General features: G+C 39.5%; 1 protein-coding gene across 1 annotated transcript; it reads right to left on the bottom strand.

Annotated features, from left to right (window-relative positions):
• Positions 1-13,673: 13,673 nt before the first annotated feature.
• LOC131164272 (beta-xylosidase/alpha-L-arabinofuranosidase 2-like) lies at positions 13,674-19,206 on the bottom strand. The gene is made up of 7 exons (XM_058121323.1): positions 18,412-19,206; positions 16,925-17,212; positions 16,590-16,759; positions 16,382-16,479; positions 15,372-15,722; positions 14,839-15,249; positions 13,674-14,478 (listed from the first exon to the last, which is right to left on the bottom strand). The coding sequence occupies exons 1-7, from the start codon at positions 18,853-18,855 to the stop codon at positions 13,907-13,909; spliced, it is 2,334 nt and encodes a 777-aa protein (XP_057977306.1). The 5' UTR covers positions 18,856-19,206; the 3' UTR covers positions 13,674-13,906.
• Positions 19,207-20,917: the final 1,711 nt, after the last annotated feature.

Here is a 20,917-nt window from a genome sequence, read left to right as displayed (position 1 = left end):
CTCCTGCAAATGTTTTTATATTAATGAAATCATATACTCGTCCACCCAATAGTTGAACATTTGCTTGAAATACAGAGTTGATGGGTTCTTCATCTTCATCATTACCATGAATGTCTCATTTTGCTCATCATGATTGAACCTTGTGTCAATATCATGTAGATATATTGAGAAAAATGCAAGACATTCACCATCAATGTATGTCTCAATGATTGAGTTTTTGGGTTGTTCCTTATTGCACACACAGTTGTAATAACCCAAGACATTTCTATAGGACTCGTCGACGAACACGGGGGTTTCATCGTTGATGAGGGCTCTTCAAAATCTTGTCGACAAAGACCCATCTCGTCGATGAGAAGAAACCAAGAGAGGGTTTTTAGGCAGTCTGAATTTCGTTGATGAGGAGGTAGGGTTCGTCGACGAAATTACTTAAGGACTCGTCGACGAGGTGACGTGTCTTGTCGACGAATCTAGCCCTATAAATAGCTAAAACTCGGATTTTTAATCAAAATTTCAGCGCAAAACCCTTCTCTCTCTCTCTCTCTCTCTCTCTCTCTCTCTCTCTCTCTCTCTCTTTCTCTCTCTCTCTCTCTCCAACGACCCCTCCCCTTCTCTCTTCGATCCTGGACCCATTTCTCGTTGGATTGAAGATCAGAGGCCACCACGACGCTCTTGGTGAAGTTCTTTGTAAGTCTATCGAAGCAGATCGTGGGGAAAGTTGATTTGAAATTCATCTCAAATCTAGGGTAAGACATTTTATTCAGATTATGCCTTCCTTGTAGTTGTAAGAAATGTTGTAGGTAAGGAAATACTGATGTTTTATTCTGAGGGATATTGTTATCAGGATGTTGAGTTAGGAACCCTGCGGGTATAGAACCAGAATTTTATAGGGGCTTTCTAGATTTAAGGTAAGGGAAATATGCTATACTAGAAATTTTTATTATGTATACAGAATATTATGAATATGTGTATACAATTATGTAGATCAGATTATTTTTACTAGAGAATTATGAATATTATCTTTATGGTAGAATTATAGAAATTGAGCATGAGAATATGTTTACTCAAATGTGTGGCATGAGTTTATTACAGTATAGTATGTAGATTTTTCAGTATTACAGATATTCAGATATTTCAGATCATTAGCAATGAATGAGACTTACATTATTTCTTAGAATAACATGATTTTAACGTCATAACATTCAAACAGATTTTACAGACAGATTATTCAATTATAACATCAAGATACTATAACCAGATTATACAGAGATTACAGGTATTATACACAGATATTATATACAGATATTATATATAGATATTATATATAGATATTGTATACAAATATTATATACAATTGTTACAGATAGTACAGAAAAAAATCACAGATGATACAAACAGATATTATGAATACAGTTTAGAACTATAATGTCATAAATGTTTTTGAAATCATGATAAAAGCAACAAGATTATTTTATATATATATATATATATATATATATATATATATATATAGTATTACACAATTACAAAACCCTGTGGAAATTACAGACAGATAAATATACAGCAGAGCACGGTACCGTTGCTAGTACAGAATAGAGTGCAACCACATAACTCAGATAGTATGTGGATTCCGTCTAGCCGAGCCAGGATAGATTGCAATCTCCCCAATGAGCTGGGTTGAGGTGGCCGGTTAGATGATGCTAGAGTTTGAAGATTGCCCAGAGAGATTGCAGTGGGCTAGATTGGCTGATGTACAGATATAGATTGACTTGCCTAGTAGGCCAACCAGAGTAAGTCCAGCCTACGGGCTACACAACCCTATCATGAGGGGTTATATCATGATATACAGATCCTAGGGTATAGCAAAAGTTCCTATGTACAGATATATCACACAGTAACAATTTATATTATTATACTAGCAGTACATTCAGATAGCAAACTCAGATACACAGTCATATTTTAAAGATTATATGATAGATAGATATATTCTATACAGTTTATCAGTTTTCTCAGATTTCAGTATTATTTCAGTATTTTAAATATGTAACACACACTAGTAATAGCATATTTCCACTTACTAAGCGTCGTCTCATCCCAGTGACTTATCATTTTTTAGGAGATCCAGTTTGGCGAGCAGATCAGGCTCGCGGGTAGAGGTTGACTTGAGCTGCCCTTGTGGGAAGGGTATGTATTTTTGAGATAACAATATTTTGGGATAGTTTTCAGATTATAGTGACGTCACTGGGTATTTTGTATTGCAAATCTATTTCAGAGTTCTACAGTTTTCTTGTATTGTATTGTATATAGCAGTTCCCAGTTTTTGTTTACCATTGCCTAGTTTTGTATGATGTTCAGAGTCTTTCCCAGTGCTCCTTTGTGTCTGGGATGTTATTAGTAGTATTTCAGACAGATGATATTATGATTTATAGATAAAAAAAATGCTAAATAAGTAGTAGGTCGTTACATATTTCTTTAAAGTGGACAAAAATCTGTGCATTTTACATAATATTAGTGACATCTACAAATAAAGCGACTAAACTAGGTGAAAATTGTTGCATCATTGATTACGCGTCAAAATTGCGTAATTGAGCACTTTAATCCGATCTCTATAGCTTATATTTTTAATTAAATGTACAATTATGTCCAATATTTTAATAAAGTGCCGTATTTATCATTTTTGAGTTTTATTGCATAATTTATGATTTTTTGGTAATTTTTTTTATCGTAGAAAATTCCCCGGAACCAAAACCGGCACCTGTTCGTAAATCGTGCATAATATTTCTGTTCGAGCTTTGATCAAGACGATTCAAATTTATGAAGAAAGAGGAAAGGATTATCTACAATTTATGTGTTTTAAGTTTTGTGAGAAAAGGGCTACAGGAAGGTCAAATTTGGCTGTGAACGCAGAAAGCAAAAAAATAAAAATAAAAAGAAAAAAAAATATAAATTTGGGCTTGATGTGACCCAGTGTCATGAGCTAAGCTTGTTCAAGGCATTATGCTTGCCTGTGATCGCTTATCTTGTGTGTTTAAGATGGGTTTCCATTATGTAAATACTAGTGTAGGGTGATTTTCTGCTAGTAGAGTCTTTGTAAGCCAAATAAGGCAGTATGACTCCTCGGTCACTTTGATGTTTCCTAGTGCTAGGATGATAATTACATAAAAATCTCTTTAGGGGAGGGTGAGTGTTCATCAGTCATTGTAAAACTTACTAGCAATTGTCAACGTGCTTAGCCTACTTGCCTCCCTCACTAAGTACAACATGTCAACAGAGGATTTGTTAATGAATTTCGTTTGCTTCAATGTTTATTGCTTGCTTGTCACGACTTTCATGAATTGATTACTATTTCCACTTCTATCTGAATGAATATTAATGAAAGTACTTAGTGGATGAATGTTGGTAAACGATAGGCTGGCTAGTTAAGCAAGAGTGCTTTAGCTAGTGCCGTACGACCCTTCATAACGGTGTGAAAATAGTCGGACCGTGACATGTGGTATTAGAGCCAAGTCAGCGACACTTGGTGAGAGCCCAAGGTTGAGTTGCTACGTGAATTCGATTGCCTTCGTTGTTGGATTTGCGAAGCTTTAATAAGTGACCATGGCACCAAACACTGCCGAGAGGATTAGTGTGCTGGAAGCACAGGTTGAGACAACAACCAACACTATGGCTACGGAGGTGGCCCAAATGAGAGAACTTGTTGATAAGGTGATGAGATCACAAAAACATCAAACATGTTTGATAGGCTACTTGTCAGAAGACTTTCGCCACATAGTGGAAACTTTGCAGGCCCGGATGGCAGATCTGGATGCAAAGATGAATGTGATGGTTCTTGCTATGGGGAACTCCAACACTTCGGGAGTTAGCAAGACAAAGGTGCCAGAACCCAGGACGTATGGGGGTACCCGAGATGCCAAGGAGTTAGAGAACTTCTTGTTTGATGTGGAGTAGTACTTTCGCGTTGTAAGGATGGCCTCAGAACAAGCAAAGGTGGATACTGCGACCATGTACTTGGTTGGTGATGCCAAACTGTGGTGGCGTACCAAGTACAGATAAATTGAAAATGGAAGCTATGTAATTGATAGTTGGGCAGACTTGAAGAGAGAGCTCAAGGCCCAATTCTTTTATGAGAATGTTGAGTATAATGCAAGGAGAAAACTGAAAGATCTCAAGCATATGGGGTCAATCAGCGAATATATGAAATAATTTTCTGCTTTAATGTTGGATATTCGGGATATGTCGGAGAAGGAAAAGTTGTTCTATTTTCTTGAGGGGATGAAACCATGGGCAAGAACTGAACTTCATAGGCAAAGGGTTCAAGAATTGTCAACTCCACAAACGGCTGTAGAACGCTTAACGGACTACGCTGGTGATGAGACCGCTTCGTCCAAATGGTTTGGCGAAGAGGGAAACATTAGAAAGTCTTTCAAGAATGGAAAACCCAAGAGTGGGGGAGCCGACTCTAAATCATCAACCTCAAAGGAAACTTCATCGTCTAAAGGGTTCAACACACCCAATGGAAAGGGAAAGGGTCAACTTGAGTGTTTCTTGTGTCGAGGTCCTCATAGAGTTTTTGAGTGCCCTCACAAAGCATCACTTAATGCTTTATAGGCTTTCATTGTAGAATATGCAGTGGAAGACGATGGGGAAGAGGATGATGCCCCGACGGTGGGTTCGGTGCGGTTGGTAAGCGCATTGGAAAAGCAGGAAAAAACACCAAAAGTTACATGAGCAAAAGGGCTAATGTTTGTGGACTTGAGGATAAATGGGAAGAGTACTCGCACTATGGTGGATACGGGGGCTACTCATAATTTTTTTTTTGCAGTTGGAAGCATGGAGACTCAACTTATCCTTAGAGAAGGATACAGGATGCATGAAAGCAGTTAACTCTGTAGCCCAACCTACTTTGGGAGTAGCCAAGCAAGTAACTGTAAAGCTTAGACAGTGAGAAGGTCATGTGAATTTCACAGCGGTGCCATTGGATGACTTTCCAGTCATTCTAGGAATGGAGTTCCTAAGGGGAATAAGGGCAGTGCTGATGCCTTCGGCTAGTTCCCTGTGTCTGATGGGAGATCACTCGTGTATAGTGCAAGTCGTCGCAACGAAAGGAGACGACAGAAAGTCCCTTTCAGCCATACAACTCAATGAAGGATTGGGTAAGGGTGAGCAGACACGTCTAGCCACGGTGGTGGTAGACAAAGAAGTAGGCCAAGAGCTGGAGCGTACGACCATCCAAGCGGTGTTGGATGAGTATAAGGAGGTGTTGCTGGATAAGCTGCCTCACAATTTGACTTCACGACGGACTGTGGAGGATAAGATCGAGTTGTTATCAAGAGTGAAACCACCTTCTAAAGGGCCATGTTGAAGTGCACCTTGAGAGATAGTAGAGTTTTGGAAACAACTTGATGAATTGGAAGCAGGATGTGTTCGCCCTTCCAAAACGCCGTTGGGAGCATCGGTGTTGTTTTAAAGGAAACATGAAGAGCATCTACGGAAGGTGTTCGACAAGCTAAGGGGAAGCAGTTTGGATGTGAAGAAGGAGAATTTCTCTATCACTCGGTGGAGCAACAAATTCCTTGGTCAAGTGGTTGAACAAGGTCGTATTCGGAGGGGTATGGAGAAGGTAAGGATGATTCAAGAACGGAAGATGCCTACGACAGTGAAGGAGTTGCATTCCTTTCTTGGCCTTACTAGATACTGCAGGAAGTTCGTTGAGGGGTATTCGCGAAGAATGACTCTAATGACAGGATTACCAAGGAGGTATTATTGGCCGCACGCAGGATGATGTGGTTGATTATACCAAAACTTGTCTCACTTGCCAACAAGACAAGGGGGAGCGGAAGAAATATGGTACTTTCATGGCCGCACCAAAGTACTATTCGGCAGAGGAGACAACATTATTGTTCCTTGTAACTGTTGTGAAACATTCAAGTGTTCTCCAAGTTATTATTTGTGACCAAGATTTAATGTTCACTGACAACTTCTTGACAGAGTTTTTCAGGATATTCAGGCCATATCTTGACATCTCTTTGAGTTATCACCGACAGACAGATGAAGAGATTCAGAGAGCTGCTAGATTAGTACTTGTGTCATTTTTTCAATGACAACCAGAAGAATGGCGTGCAACTACTTGATGTGGCTCCAATCTGTGGCAATGCCCAAAAGTGCTCAACAACCAATAAGAGCCCTTTTGAGCTTGTTATTGGCCAGCTGCCGCTGTTACCTCACACAGTGGGCGAGCCGTATAGAAAAAAGAGTCCCAGGGCGTACATCTTCACTAGTGAAGGGAGACAGAATGCAGAGTTTGCCCAAGCCTATTTAGAGAAAGCTTCTGAGAATATGAAGAAGTGGGCATATGAGGGGAGAAGACCGCAGTTTCATGTCAACTGCCTCAAGCCATTCAATGCCAACACCAATGACTTGAGCAGAAGTCAGTCCAATAGAGCAGAGTTGAAGACAGTGCAACCTAACAGACATGACCTTGAAGAGATCCCTGTAGACAGAAAGTTCACATCCTTAACGAAGAAGCGCCAAAAGTACCTAGTGAAGTGGAAATTCCTTGATGAAAAAGAAATCAGCTGGATTTCTATGAAAGATATTCAACCGTTCATGGACAAATTTGAAGTGTACCTACCGCCATAAGTCTACGAGGACGTCGACCGCATAAGTGGGGGAGAATGTCACTAGCTAAGCTTGTTTAGGGCATTATACTTGCCTGTGACCACTTATCTTGTGTGCTTAGGATGAGTTTCCATCATGTGAATACTAATGTAGGGTTATTTTCTGCTAGTTGAGTCTTTGTAAGCCAAATAAGGCAGTATGACTCCTCAGTCACTTTGATGTTTCCTGGTGCCAGGATGATAATTACATAAAAACCTCTGTAGGGGAGGGTGAGTGTTCATCAGTCATTGTAAAACTCACTAGCAATTGTCAATGTGCTTAGCCTACTTGCCTCCCTCACTAAGTACAACATGTTAACAGAGAATTTGTTAATGAATTACTTTTGCTTCAATGTTTACTGCTTGCTTACCACGACTTTCATGAATTGATTACTATTTCCATTGCTATCTGAATGAATGTTAATGAAAGTGCTTCGTGGATGAATGTTGGTAAATGATAGGCTAGCTAGTTAAGAAGGAGTGCGTTAGCTAGAGCTGCACGACCCTTCACAACGGTGTGAAAATTGTCGAACCGTGACAGCCGGCCATGCATCCAGGTTGAGTCAAGCAGGTTGGGTTCACGAGTCTTCAAAACGGGTCTAGGGCAGCTGTGATTCCCCCTTTCCCTATTTGACATCTTCTTCTTCTTCTTCTTCTTCTTCTTCTTCTTCTTCTTCTTCTTCCTTCTGGCGTGCGGGTGCCTTCGCACCCTCTCCCTTTTAGGCTCTCATCTCTCTCTTTTGGATTTGTTCTTTTTCTTTTCTTTCTTCCTCTCTCACCTTGTTTTCTCTTTTCTCTCCTCTCTGTTTCCTTTGACAACCTTTCTTCTCCTTCCCTTCTACTCTTCTTTTCCTTATTGTCTTAGCTCCGTCCCTCAGCTTCATCTATTTCCCGCACAGCTGCCAAGCCACTCCAGCATCTCCAGCGCACGGCCGCTGCCAACACCAACCACCCAAGGCTCCCTCCATAACAGAATAGAGCCCCAAGCACCTCTGCAACTCCGGCCACAGCAGAGCAATCTCCAGCCTTCTCCGCCGAACCTCCTTGCTGCTGCCATACCACCAACGCCCAAGCACACCAGGCCAACACGCAGCAGTTCTGCACAACCTCCCGGCCATATGTTCCCTCAAGCTCCAAGCCCCTCTCTCTCTCGCTCTCTCTCTCTCTCTCTCTCTCTCTCTCTCTCTCTCTCTCTCTCTCTCTCTCTCTCTCTCTCTCTCTCTATATTCTCCTTCTTCTTTCTTTGATTTTATTTTGTTTATATATTATTGTTTATTTATTTGAAGTTAGCTAACTTGGGTTTTTTTTTTATGTCTTTTTATTATTGTTCTTGTTAAGTGACTAGTGTTATTTTTTTTTATTAATTTCTTTTTTTGAGTTTTATGGAAAGATTATAATTTTGAATGTTAGAGTCGCGATTTATTCATTTAGTTTCTCAATTAATTTTATAGTAGATTTAACTAGTGCTTCAGTTTATTTTGCAATAATTTAATGAGGTCTGGTTCGGTTCTTAAATATATAAAAAAGAAGGTTTTATTGTGTTTTGTTAAATTTAGGTCTTTGTTTGTGTTTTGATATTTCAGTTCGAGTTCTTGGTTCGTATTAAAAATTCAATATTTAGTCTGCGTTTAAATTGTGATTTTGGTTCGTAATTTTTGGTTCATATTAAAGAGTTGATTTTTATTGCATGTTTTTTAATTCCATGTTCTAGGTTACCAATTTTGATTAACACGTGTTTCCGATATTTTTTGGATTAGATTAGGGTTTCCATTAGTATTCTTTAATTCACTGCATGTTAGTTTTAGGACTTTAAAGTACGTGTCATTTAATTTGTCAAAAGTGAAATTGAACAATCTTGAAAATCCCGAATCTAAACTGAATTCAGTACCATTTTGTTTTCGATTGGATGAACGTAAAATTTGAGATTAAAATGCATTCCCTGAGGAGATGATCTAGCCCTTGAGCTGAATATTACACGACAGAACTCCTATACTTGGGATAACTTCCGAGTTGCTCATTTTTCGAGTGAGACAATCATAAAAATTATCTCTCAAGTGGACACATCCAACGATATTGTACTGGTCCTCCAATTATGGTCTCCCTTAGTAAATGGACGGTTAGGTAAGCTATAAGATTGAAGAATGCTGGTGGAAATACTTTTTCAGCCTTGCATTGTATGATTACAATGTCCTCTTCTTACCGTTCAAGTACGTTTAAGGTCAATTTCTTTGAGCACGATTGTCAAAAAAAAAAATTCTAAACTCAATCAATGTTGAACATTGTCAGTTAAGTATTTATGAAGGAAAACTGGTAGAACCCTTTGAAGAAGGACATGGCAGTTATGACTTTTCATTCCTAACATTTTACATTTCTTCGTACTTATGCATCGAGATATGTTAGATTTATATCCATTAGGGAACTTCATTGATTTCAACCATTCAAAGAAATTATTTTTTTTAATCCTTCGACAATGTGTAACATGCTAATGCCATGAGAAGCTTGTCCCCATCACGAATCAGGTGCAACTCAGGTCTTATTCCCATCTTTTTCATATCCCGACGACCATTTGCATTGTCCTTTGTCTTCCTATTTATATCTAATAGTGTACTAATTAAATTCTCACAAATTTTCTTCTTAATGTGCATAACATCTAAGTTGTGGCGTAATGGAAGATCTTTCCAGTATGACAACTCAAAAAAGATGCTTCTCTTTGTCCAATTTAACTCAATCTCAGTACGCTTCCTTTTTCTACTACTCGGTGCTTTCCCAAGTTGCACATTTCTTATCAACTTCAATTAGTTTAATATATTTTCCCCACTTAGTCAATTTGGTTGTAACCTTCGTTCATGTTTTCCATTAAAGCTTATATTAGAACGAGTCCTCCAAGACTGTCTAGGTGGTAGAAAACAACGATAACACATAAAACATAACTTTCGTCCATGCTTTAAGGATAAGGACCCAACATCCTTATTACACACTGGGCATACGAAATATTCTTTTGTGCTCCATCCTTATAAATTTTCGTAAGTAGTGAAATAATTAATTGTCCACAACTGTACAACATGCAACCGAAATGTTTTCCTAGTTTCCACATCAAATGTCTCCACACCTTTTTCTTATAGTTCTTTCAACTCATCAATTTATAGCCTTAGGTAAACATCAATATCATTAGCATGTACTCTCAGTCAAAGAATAAGCAAATACATGTAAATGAATGATTCTTCCATACATTGCCATGACGGTAAATTGTATGACATCATCATAATTCACCACATGTTATACAAATTGTTTTTATTATTAAAAGGATTGAAACCATATGAAGCAAGACCAAGTCTGATGTTGCGAGGATCAATGGAAAACCATGGATGCATTTATCACACTCAGCCCAAGCTTGTGAGTCCGCTGGATGGCTAAAGGTGTTTTTCTCTTGAAGACATTTTTCTTTATGTCATCTCGTATTTGCAACAATCTTTTTGGACATGTATAATCTTTGAAGCCTCGGTATCAATGGACAATATCGCAAAATTTTTTTGGGGATCTTTTTACCCTTCTTGTGATTAGTATTATACCTCAGTTCACCACATTTTGGACACTCGTTTGCATTTTCAAATTCACCATAAAAAAGTGTGCAATCATACCTACATGCATGTATTGGTTTATAATTGAGACCCAAATCATGTATATATGTCTTCACCTCATAAAAATACTTTGGAAGTATTTCACCATCACACAATGCCACCTTAATTAGCCTCAAATTCATGTTAAATGCACTCTGAGTTTGATGATGCATTGTCCTTGAATGAAACAACTTTATTAAGAACTTCATTTTTGAGAACTTTTTGTAGTTTGGATAAAGTGGCACCCGTGCATCCCTCAAAAGATTAATAAATGGTTTACCGAGTTGATTTAACTGAATAGGATCGCAAGGTATACTACCTATTGAACTAGATTCAAGACCAATATGCGACACATTGCCATCCTTTGTGTCCACTGCAATCCCCCTTTGCAAGTCACCTAACATTTCGATTAACCCATACGAACGTGTATCACCGCCTCTTATATTAGCCCCCCATCTTCATCTTCATAATCATCACTTAGAATTTTGTAATCTTTACAGTGAAACACTCATCTTGTGTAGCTATTGTCCATTCTATAGTTGAATAAATGTTTTCCAACCAAATCAATGTGTCAAAATGTTATGTTTTGTCATTTCTTGTAAGGACACCTTATTCTACTAGATTTGTTTGCATGAGGATACGTGAACTTTATGAAATTATGTACGACTTTAACATATTATGGCAGAAACCTACCCCGAGCCTTCATCCAACTCTTATCTATGTTCGTTAATTAGCTTGTACAATGTTCAAGTAAATGATGTTGATTATATTTGCATAATTTATATGCGACATGCATCGTGAATTCAAAAATCAACCACCTTTCGTCTAAAGAGTACGAATCCTATCCCATTCAGGAATGATGCATTTACATTGCAGTCAATCGCTCAAATTCCTTGAGTATACTTATTCTAAATTTCGACAGCATCTCCCATGGTTCTCCAAGTATACAAGATGGGGAAACTGAACATGTTGCTATTTTTTCATCACTAATAAATTATCACGACACCCCACTATGCACCTAGAGAACATAAGTAGAGACGCTCTTGAAATATGCAATGAGAATGAACAAAGTGTGAACGATGACAACCATGTAAATACAAATTCCTAAACTGTCCACATATTGGACAATTAAAAAATGGTTGAAATACAAACATCACTAATCGTAAATGAAACAAATTATTAACATGTTCCATTGATTATTAATCTAGACAGTATGACCAATAATCAATTTAATATTAATTGATTTGTCTCACATTTACGATAAGATATGAATGTCTAATAACGATTCTTGAATAGGTCTAAGCTTCAATGAACACATACATATAATGAATGAAAGTATAAACAAAATATGATTTTTTTTAGCTCTATCCAATAGAAGATACCAGCTCGTAGTTGTCTCAGTTAGACTATCCTAGAAGTAGTGGATAAGTAGTTTATCATCATGAGAATAAGTGGTCACTTCAACAATACATCTTTAGATGAGTAATTGGACACTATGCAAGTGTAATAGCAACTGCAAATACAAACTATAATAATAATTGTCAACTGCATCTATGCTTTTAATATAGAGAGAGAACAAAATGCGCTTCTATTTCATCGAATCCACGACCAAAAAAGAAATAGAGAAGTTTAGACATAGTTGCAATGGTTTTGCGTTAGATGGCTGATTCCATGACCAAGTTTCCAAGTCATCAACCTTTTGTAAAGATGCATACTACTTAAATGGTTCTAGATCAGCTTAACAAAGTTTTTGAATTGGATCAAAACCAACTTTTAAAAGCTATGGATCTATTGATGCACGATGAGAGGAAATTTGAGACACTCGATAGACTTACAGAAGAGTTAAAAAGATGGTACATATTGTTGCATCTTGATCAACATGATTTATGAGACTTTTTAGTAGATAGAATTATGGAAGTACTTTGACTGATGTTGAATTTTTAGTTTTTCGTTATTTGTACTTTTTTTTTCTTTAGTTTCTTGGCATTGCCTTTAGGTTCGGAGAAGTTGATATTGGATTTAAATTTTTAATAATGTTGTTATATGAAAAATGAAAACTTTCTTTGTAATGCCCCAACCTGCGTCTGCCAGGGAGCATTATGTCTCTCCTCCTCCACCTAGACTAGGCAACAGGGGGGGCCTTATCGGACTAATGACTGACCCCATAGACTAATAGATGTCATTTTCGGTGTGTTTTGTCCTCATTCACACACTTCATAAGAAAACTTCTCAAAATGTCACCATCCTAAGATTACTCCAAGCCAAGCACGCTTGGCTGTGGAGTTCTTATGGGAAGACTTCCGAAAAGAAAGGTACATCTTGTTGATATGGGTAGTAACATCTAATCCTTTTAAACCTTTTTTCCACGGGGTATCACATTCTCTCCCATTTACAAAACGCAACGTCCTCGTTGCAAACCACATTTCCAAACTCAGGTGATGTGAATCTCATCACACTTTCGGCTGGGTAATGTCTTTGATACCATTTTGTAACGCCCCAACCTGGGTCTATCAGGGAGCTCTATGTCTTTCCTCCTCCACCTGGACCAGGCAACAGAGGGGCGGGCCTTATCGGACTAATGACTAGTTCCATAGACCAACACATGTCTTTTTCAGTGTGTTTTGTCCTCACTCACACACTTTTCAGAAAACTTCTCAGAAGGTTACCTATCCCAAGATTACTCCAAGTCAAGCACGCTTAACCGAGAAGTTCTTATGGTAAGACTCCTGAAAAAAAAAAAAAAAATGCACCTTGTTAATATGAATACATCTAATTTTTTTAAATTTTTCTTTCACGGGGTATCACATTAATTCTTTCCTTGGTAAAACAGATCATTAATTTTTTTTTATTATACTCTTTCATAAATTTTTTTTACTCTTTATAATTTTCAAAATTTTTTAATGGTAAGAATATTTATGTACATTTTCACATAAGATGATTAGAAAATAAATTAAACATGCACAAATCCATACTACGGTGACCAAAATAATGAATTTGGATTTGATTTGGAATTCCATTTCCAACTTACAATTTAACCAAACCATGAATTTGAAATTTTTTGGAATTTAAATAGATATCCATGTATTTATAATTCTAATTCAATTCCAAATCCATGCATCCAAATACAACCTAATTGTTAAATGATGACCTTTAGTTAGGATTTAAAAGCGTATACAGATTTCATTCCTTGAATTTAAATTTACAAAAATTTAAACAAAAAAATTATATAAAATTATATTAACTTTCTTTCATATCCATAAAAATAAAAGCCAAAAGCACCCAAAAAAAAAAAAAAAAATCATGCTTCCAAATATATTGTTGGGTTTTTAGCTATATATATTTCATCAACAAATAATGTCCCATAAAGGTTATACAACAACATGAATAATTAAACCCACAAAAGGGAAACCAAAGTGAATTTCATTGAATTATGTAAATATGATTTTAAACAACTGGCCATATGAAACAATTGAGAAAATTGCCACAATTCTCTTGACTTATTCATGGCTCAATTTTCACTTTGATGTTGCTTTTTTTTCTTTTCTTTTCCTTTCTTTTCTGTCCTTTTCCTTTGCTGAAAGAGAAAATTAAACAAAGAAAACTTCAAATAGAATATTGAGATCAGGGGAACCCAAATCAAATCCTCACATTCAACGAGTGCTTCAAGCTCCCCACATGGAGCACATGCAGCCCCAAAGACACTTTCCGGTTGCCCTCCTCATCCACCACGCTTAAGTCCCTGCACACGTCCAGCTTGAACCTAACCAGCGCCTCCCCCCGCGGCGTCAGCCACACCTTCTCGAATCCCAGCAGGTGCTTCCGCGGCGCCTTGTGCGCCGCCGGCGGCGTGAAAAACATGAACACCGTGTGGCCCCCGCTCATGCTCCCGGCGTTCTTCACCCTCAGATGAACGTCGTAAGCGAGATTGCTGCAGCCCTTGTCAACGGCGTCTACGGATTTGCATCGCGACATGCGGCAGACGTGGCCGTCGGCCAAGGGGATCGACACCCGCTTGGGCGCCTCGGCGAGGTGGTGGGTGAACTGGGAGTAGCTGAGGCCATCGCCGAAGGAGAAAACGGTTTCGCCGGTGTAGAAGCGGTAGGTGCGGCCGGGGTAGCCGGTGGCGGGGTCCGGCCTCATGTTCATGTTCGTCATCGGGACCTTGTCTGCATACGACTGTGGGTACCATGTCATGGGTAATCTTCCACCTGCAAGAGAAAAATATTTTGACGAAAACGCAAATTTTCCATCTTCACCCCCCCCCCTCCCCTTTTTTCTTTCTTATTTATTTATTTACTTATTTATTTTTGCAAATCCTATTTGTTTGGTTTTAACAAGAAAAACTGATTGGTACAAATTACAATATGCATCTTACTCTTATATACAAGTATCAAACAATGTGTAAAAGTATTTTAATTTGAAAATTTTCTCCCCACTTCACCCCTGCTTCTGCCTTCCCTCTTTTTCATGAGAATCAAATGATAAAGGCATAAACTGTACTTTTTCCGATTCCTCTGCAACCAAACTGAACATACTAAAAGCTGTATCAAAAGAATATTGAGGGTTACCTGGATTGTAAAACCCGAAAATCACGTCGGCAATTGCGGCGCCGCCGGCTTCGCCAGGGTACCCCACCCAAAGGATGCTGGTGATCTTGACGTCGTTCTTCGCGAAAGTAACATCGAATGCGCCTCCGGACATTATCACCAGAATCACGGGGCCCTTGGCCGCCTTCGCCACTTCCGTAACCAGCAGCTGCTGCTGCCCAGGAAGGAGGAGGTCCGTCCTGTCGCGGCTCTCCGCCTCAATGGCCTGATTCGCTCCCACCACCAGCACGGTGGCGTCCGACGACGACGCAGCCGCCTTCGCCTGGTCCACCTGCGCGCTGCCGCACGCCACGTCCGCGCACCCCGGCACGTACGTCGTCGGCACGGTCGCCGTCAGGCCCTGCAAAGGAGTCGTGTATTTACACGGAATCCCTTCGAAATTCACCACCATTTTCAGCCAATCGATGCTTTGTAAAATCGCAATCAATTTGAAGAATTGAATTGGGAATTGAGAATGGGAGGGTAGGGTGGAGAGGGTATGAATAGTCCAGTACCTTCATAGTTGCCGATCATGGTCTTGGTGACATTGGCGTTAGGGCCGATGACGGCTAGGGATTTGATGGTGGTGGGAGAGAGGGGGAGGGAAGAGGGGGAGTTCTTGAGGAGGACGATGCCTTGCCTGGCGGCGTCGCGGGCCAGCTCCTGGTTCGCCGGCGTGCACACGTCTTTGGGACCAAGGTTCCCGTAAGGTAGGGACTTAGGGTCGCCGTCGAAGAAACCCAGTCGCATCAATGTGGCGAAATTGTTGGAGATGGCGGTGTCCACCGCCGCCTCGCTCACCAGTCCCGCCTTCACTGCTGCTTCTGTGTGTTGCCGTAGAAAAGTACCGCAGTTCAGATCCAGCCCTGCTTCATTCATTTGAGCACAATGTTGAAACATACTCTCAGATAAAGTCCTCCTATTTTATTTTTATTTTTAAATATGAACATGTTTTCTTGTTTTTTAATTTTTAATATTTATGTAAAAAAGCATTAGTTTTATTCAAAATGATGAAAAAAAATAGCTTGAAATTTTTTTTTTTGTAATTTTTAAAAAAAATCAAAAATAAAAATAAATTATTTCCTACGAGAAGCTTTAAATATCTCAAAAAGAAAGAATATTACTTGTTACAAATTCATGGTATTATGAGTTAACATAACGGAGCAAGCAAGGCAAGAGTTTCACACAAGCCCTACATTAATCCTGTCCTGCCTGTTCATACGTCAACTCGTAACCATCATATATTGGTGACAAACAACATTACTTAGTGAGTATTTTATAAACTCGATGTGATTTTTTATTAGCTGGGCAAAGGGTTTCTTTGTTGTTTAATCAAACTTAGGTGACCAAGTTGAACTGTCAAGAAATTTTGCCCAATTCAAGGGGTCAACGACTGCACACATCACAACCCAAGATGATGTTGGTTGGACTGTCCCAACAATTAAATTACCCAAGTTGAATTTTACCGTATATTAGCAAGCATAAAATATTACATGAACAGTAATTGAGAACAGCAGTTCAGTACCTGCCAATATAGCTTTGGCAGCAGCCTCCTCTGGAGTCTTGGTATAGTGTTGGCTATTATAGAACACGTCTAAAGAATCACAATCAGAGACTATGTACCTGCAGCATTGATGAATGGGTGTTTCGAATGATTTATAAAAGAAAATTTTGACATATTTTTATCTTAATTATGAAAAAATAATTACTCGAACAATAAATTAATCACGTACCCATTTAATTTCCATTCGCCCCGGATGACCCCGGTGAGGAGATCGGGATCGGCGCAAGTCGGCTTGCCATTAACCTGGTTGTAGGAGCACATCACACTGGCCACATTTCCATCTAGAACACAGCTCTTGAATGGGGGTTGAAATGTGTCATCCAAATCTTGCTTTGTTACCTAACAACAACCCAAATTCATGACAACATTAAGAACATTCCACAAATACTCAACTAGTTTTTTGGGCTCAGAGTTGACGCGTGTTTCAAAATATATAAGTGCTTAGAATGAACCTAAAAGCATTCAAATTTGTACAAATTCAAATTTATGTCGGTATAAGATTACCAATGCATTGAAGTGGTAGCGATCGACCCCTTTCCAGTTATCCAAATCATAAGCAGTGTAATGTTTGCAACAAGCAGCAACCTTGAGCCCATCCGGGTTGCCATCGTCTCTCTGTTGTAGGCCTCGGACGTAACTCGACCCATATTTGCTGGACAGCAGCGGGTCTTCACCGGCAGTCTCCTGGCCTCTTCCCCATCTGGGGTCCCTAAATATGTTAATGTTTGGGGACCAAAATGTTAGCCCAGCTAGACCCACATTGTACATTGCTCTGGCCTCAGTTGAAACCACCTGCACGCATACGCAGCTGTAAATCTCATACCCTCTTGTGTGTAGCATCCATACATTTAAAATTTTTGTTGTCCATTATTGGCCTTCCTCTTAATATTTAAACTAATGTTTTAGATCCAAATTCTTTATATGTATCATAGCAGATACATTTTCTTTTATGGTTGAATGAAATTCATACCAAATTTAGGTTACAGATATCTCATCTCCTGTATCGTTACCTGTTTGGGATTTCTAACATCAGCATATTAAACTTTGACCGTGATGTTTCCTAGGAGAGCCGTAGAAGACATTCATATTATATATCAATGTATAATTACAAAGAAAACAGTAAATGAAGATGAAATAGACTGTGTTATTACTAGTTGAAGTCATACCCTACAGCTTGTTTTGTATCTGTAAATAAAGACGGAATGTGTCATTATTACTTGTTACGTACGTGTGTGTGTGTGTGTGTGTGTGTGTAGGTGGATGGTATGCAGGACAACGTTCCCAGTGACTGACATTGAATCATCTCTCTCTGTCTAGGCAAGCTGGAAACCAGATTCCTGCAACGTTCCAAGTCGGCAACCATAAATAGATTATTCAGAGTTATCTTTCAACCAGCTATTTCCTTACTGATAGTGTGAAAGGGAAGGGGACTGGTGGATTCAACTTCAACCCCAGTTGGAAATTGGATTCCCTGCATTAACTTTTCTTATCGACCATAAATATTTGAGTCAGGATAGTACGAATTTCTTGGGGAAAATGACTCAACCATACAAGTTCCTTTTCCCATGAATACAAGTTGAGCTCTGGATCTAGACAGCATCTTGAAAATTGAAAAATATGCACAATTGATTTTTCGGATACACCAATTGTTTGCATGAAATGATGAAAGTGAGAACAACTCAACGTGAAGAATGTATAGATCATTAATCAGAGTCGGTACCGATTAATGTGGGCAAATTTTAATACGGAATTGTGGATCAAACCCATGGACTTCTGTGGGATAAAAATCTAACGAACTCCTCTCAATCTCATTATCTCATCTTTCTCTAAAGTTTAGATCCCAAACAAACCATAAAATGTACGTATAATTAGTCTGTGAAAGTAAGTTTGATGTTTAAAACTATCAAAGATTAGATGAGACAATGAATATCCTGATGAATTAAATAACAGAGAAAGGGCAGGAGATCAGAGAAATGGTAATGAAAGTGTACCCTGCCAATGGTTTCAAACAAAGAGGCATTGAAGGAAGCGGCAGTGAGAATGACCATGGGGAAGCTGGTAGCTCCGGGAACCACATTGGAGAACTTGCTGCCCGGGCCGACGTTAGACACTCCATGTAAAGCCTCCGACCACCACTCGTAGTTGGGAATCCCAAGCCTGCTCACATTCCCCGCCTTGTTCACCAAGAACCCAACCTTCTCCTGCAATGTGAGCCTCTTCACCAAATCCCCCACCCTGGCCGCAACCCCCAGCGACTTATCGCAGAACGGGAAGCTCGACGACCCGGGATTACTGGCGACATCGCAGGCAAAAACGGGCGATGACTGTGCAGAAACCCGGGCGGTATCCAACCAAGAAAGAATGGCGCAGAGGCAGGAACAGATCATAACAGGGGAAACAGAGACCTTCGGTGCTCTGCTTCGCGCAAGGGCCATTGTTGAAAGAGGTTCTCAAAATCAAGAAATGGGAATATGGGTATCCGAGTGAGAAAGGGAGCGCGTATCTTTTGGGGGGGGGGGGGGGGGGGGGTGGGGGGTGGGAGAATCAAATTAAATTAAATCAAGCGAAAATGGGGAATGCAGGAGCAAAAACAGAGGAAACAGAGACCTTGGGTGCTCTGTTTTGGGAAGGGACCATCGGGAATGCCGGCAAATATAAAAAAATGGCTTCACAATCAAGAAATGGGCGTGTGGGTGTGAAGAGGGAGGGAGGGAGAGAGTGAGAGAGGGGTAATTGTATTGAATTGTAATGTTGGGTGCGGTACTGCGGTTACTTGGGGTTTGGATTTATAGGGGGAGAGAGTTTCATAGCACACATGGTGTTTTGTAGCAGCCCGTGAGGAAGTGGAGTCAGAGAGGCCATTAATTAGGCTTTACACAACTGTACCACGCACAGAGATAGAGGGGGGGAACGAGAATGAAATAGCCAAATAGGCAAAGTTAAAAGTCCGTGAAAGGTTTTCTCTTTTCCTTTCGGCTTTCTGCGTAGGCTTTTTGTTTGTTCTGTGCGGGGTGAATTTGAGGAGAGAGAGAGAGAGAGAGAGAGAGAGAGATCTCTGGGGACTCGGGAGGCAGGGGTGGGGCGGTCCAGGGAGGATCGCTGTAACTCACGTGAGAGATACGGCGGCTGAGATCTCGGCTTCAGAACAGCCAAGCCAGCAGCCATGGGCGATCTCCAAATTACAGTTTCTTCTCTCTTCTTCTTTTAGTAGTTACCGAATGAAAGAAAAATAAAAATAAAAATAAAAATAAAAATGAAAATGAAAGAGATGCACTGCGCGAGTGAGATTCACGGCCTATCGTCACTGCGCAGACTGTAGCGCAGCGGGGGTCCCGTTCAAATGAGTTCTTCTCAAATTATTACATGGTGACATGGATGGGGTGGGGAAGCTACCCTTTTCAAAAAATAAAATAAAAATAAAATAATTGTGAGTGCAACAGCTAATATTGGGTAATGATAATAATTGTATTGAATTTTCTATCTTGGTACTTTGGTTTGGTAGTTCATCCTTTTCGTCTTGAGGAAATAAGGGTCTAATCTCTTTTTGAGCAATTAATATTTTTGGGGTCAATGCTTGGTATTCATTTTTTTTTTTTTTTCTGATAACGTGATAGCTCTAACCATTGATGATGAGTCTTTCGGACCTGATATTGCACCAACCCCCCGAGGACACCTCTCAAGATTAAGCCGGATGCGGTTTACAATTTCTTCGCCTTTGGGTCGGCCATACATTTGAATACTCAACCCAGGACACGTGTCGAACCGATTTAAACCAGTGTCATGCCAGGCCGAGACCGAGCGCATCTACCAAGAATTGAACTTGCGTTCCGCCGCTAACCTTACTGAGTGCTTACCACTGCTCCATGCTCGTGGGGGCCCGTTGCTTAGTATTTTTGCTTATTAAGTGACAATATTTTAAAATTTTATAAATTAAATAAAAAAATTTGGCTGAATCATATTTTAAGAGTTGGGTAATCAATATTTTTTGTTCACTTTTGTTTTGAGGTTTTTTCTTTTAGTTTTGGCTTCTATACTATAAAGGAGACTCTTCTATATGAATATTTATTTCACTTACAAAAAAAAAAAGTAGCTACTCAGGACATAAAAGTAAAAAAACATATAACTCTCCTCTCATAATCCCACTAAAAGTGGACTTATGAAGTACAAAAAGTAATGATTGTCACCTCTTCATTTTCCAACCATCATAAATTATGTGTTTTTTTTTTTTTTTGGATTACGCACCGAATATCCACGTATCCGTTTTACAGTTCACGTGACTAATCCTACGCCCCTTGAAGTTGACCCCACAACTCCAAAGGGAGGGTAAATTCAGGAGTCCAGGGGCGGAAACGAGTCCAAGAGAGTTTGAACACCTGACCACGAGAGAGGCATTCCCGCAACCCGCACTACCACCTGAACCACACCCTGGGGGTAATTATGTGTTTTTATTATTACCATATAAAAGTGTCATCTCTCCCTCTAATTTTGTTATACCAA

Source organism: Malania oleifera, chromosome 9, assembly GCF_029873635.1.
Source record: "Malania oleifera isolate guangnan ecotype guangnan chromosome 9, ASM2987363v1, whole genome shotgun sequence".
Lineage (NCBI taxonomy): Eukaryota > Viridiplantae > Streptophyta > Magnoliopsida > Santalales > Ximeniaceae > Malania > Malania oleifera.
The sequence above is the reverse complement of the archived record's forward strand: the minus strand, read 5'-3'. Positions and strand labels throughout refer to the sequence as shown.

Bases quoted from the DNA above. Each gene is read 5' to 3' on its own strand.
- LOC131164272 (XM_058121323.1), bottom strand. From the start codon at position 18,855: ATGGCCCTTGCGCGAAGCAGAGCACCGAAGGTCTCTGTTTCCCCTGTT. The intron at 16,760-16,924 runs GTAATCTTATAC...GGTTGTTGTTAG, and splicing joins GCTACCACTTCAATGCATTG to GTAACAAAGCAAGATTTGGA. The intron at 15,250-15,371 runs GTACTGGACTAT...TGAATTTCGAAG, and splicing joins CATGATCGGCAACTATGAAG to GGATTCCGTGTAAATACACG.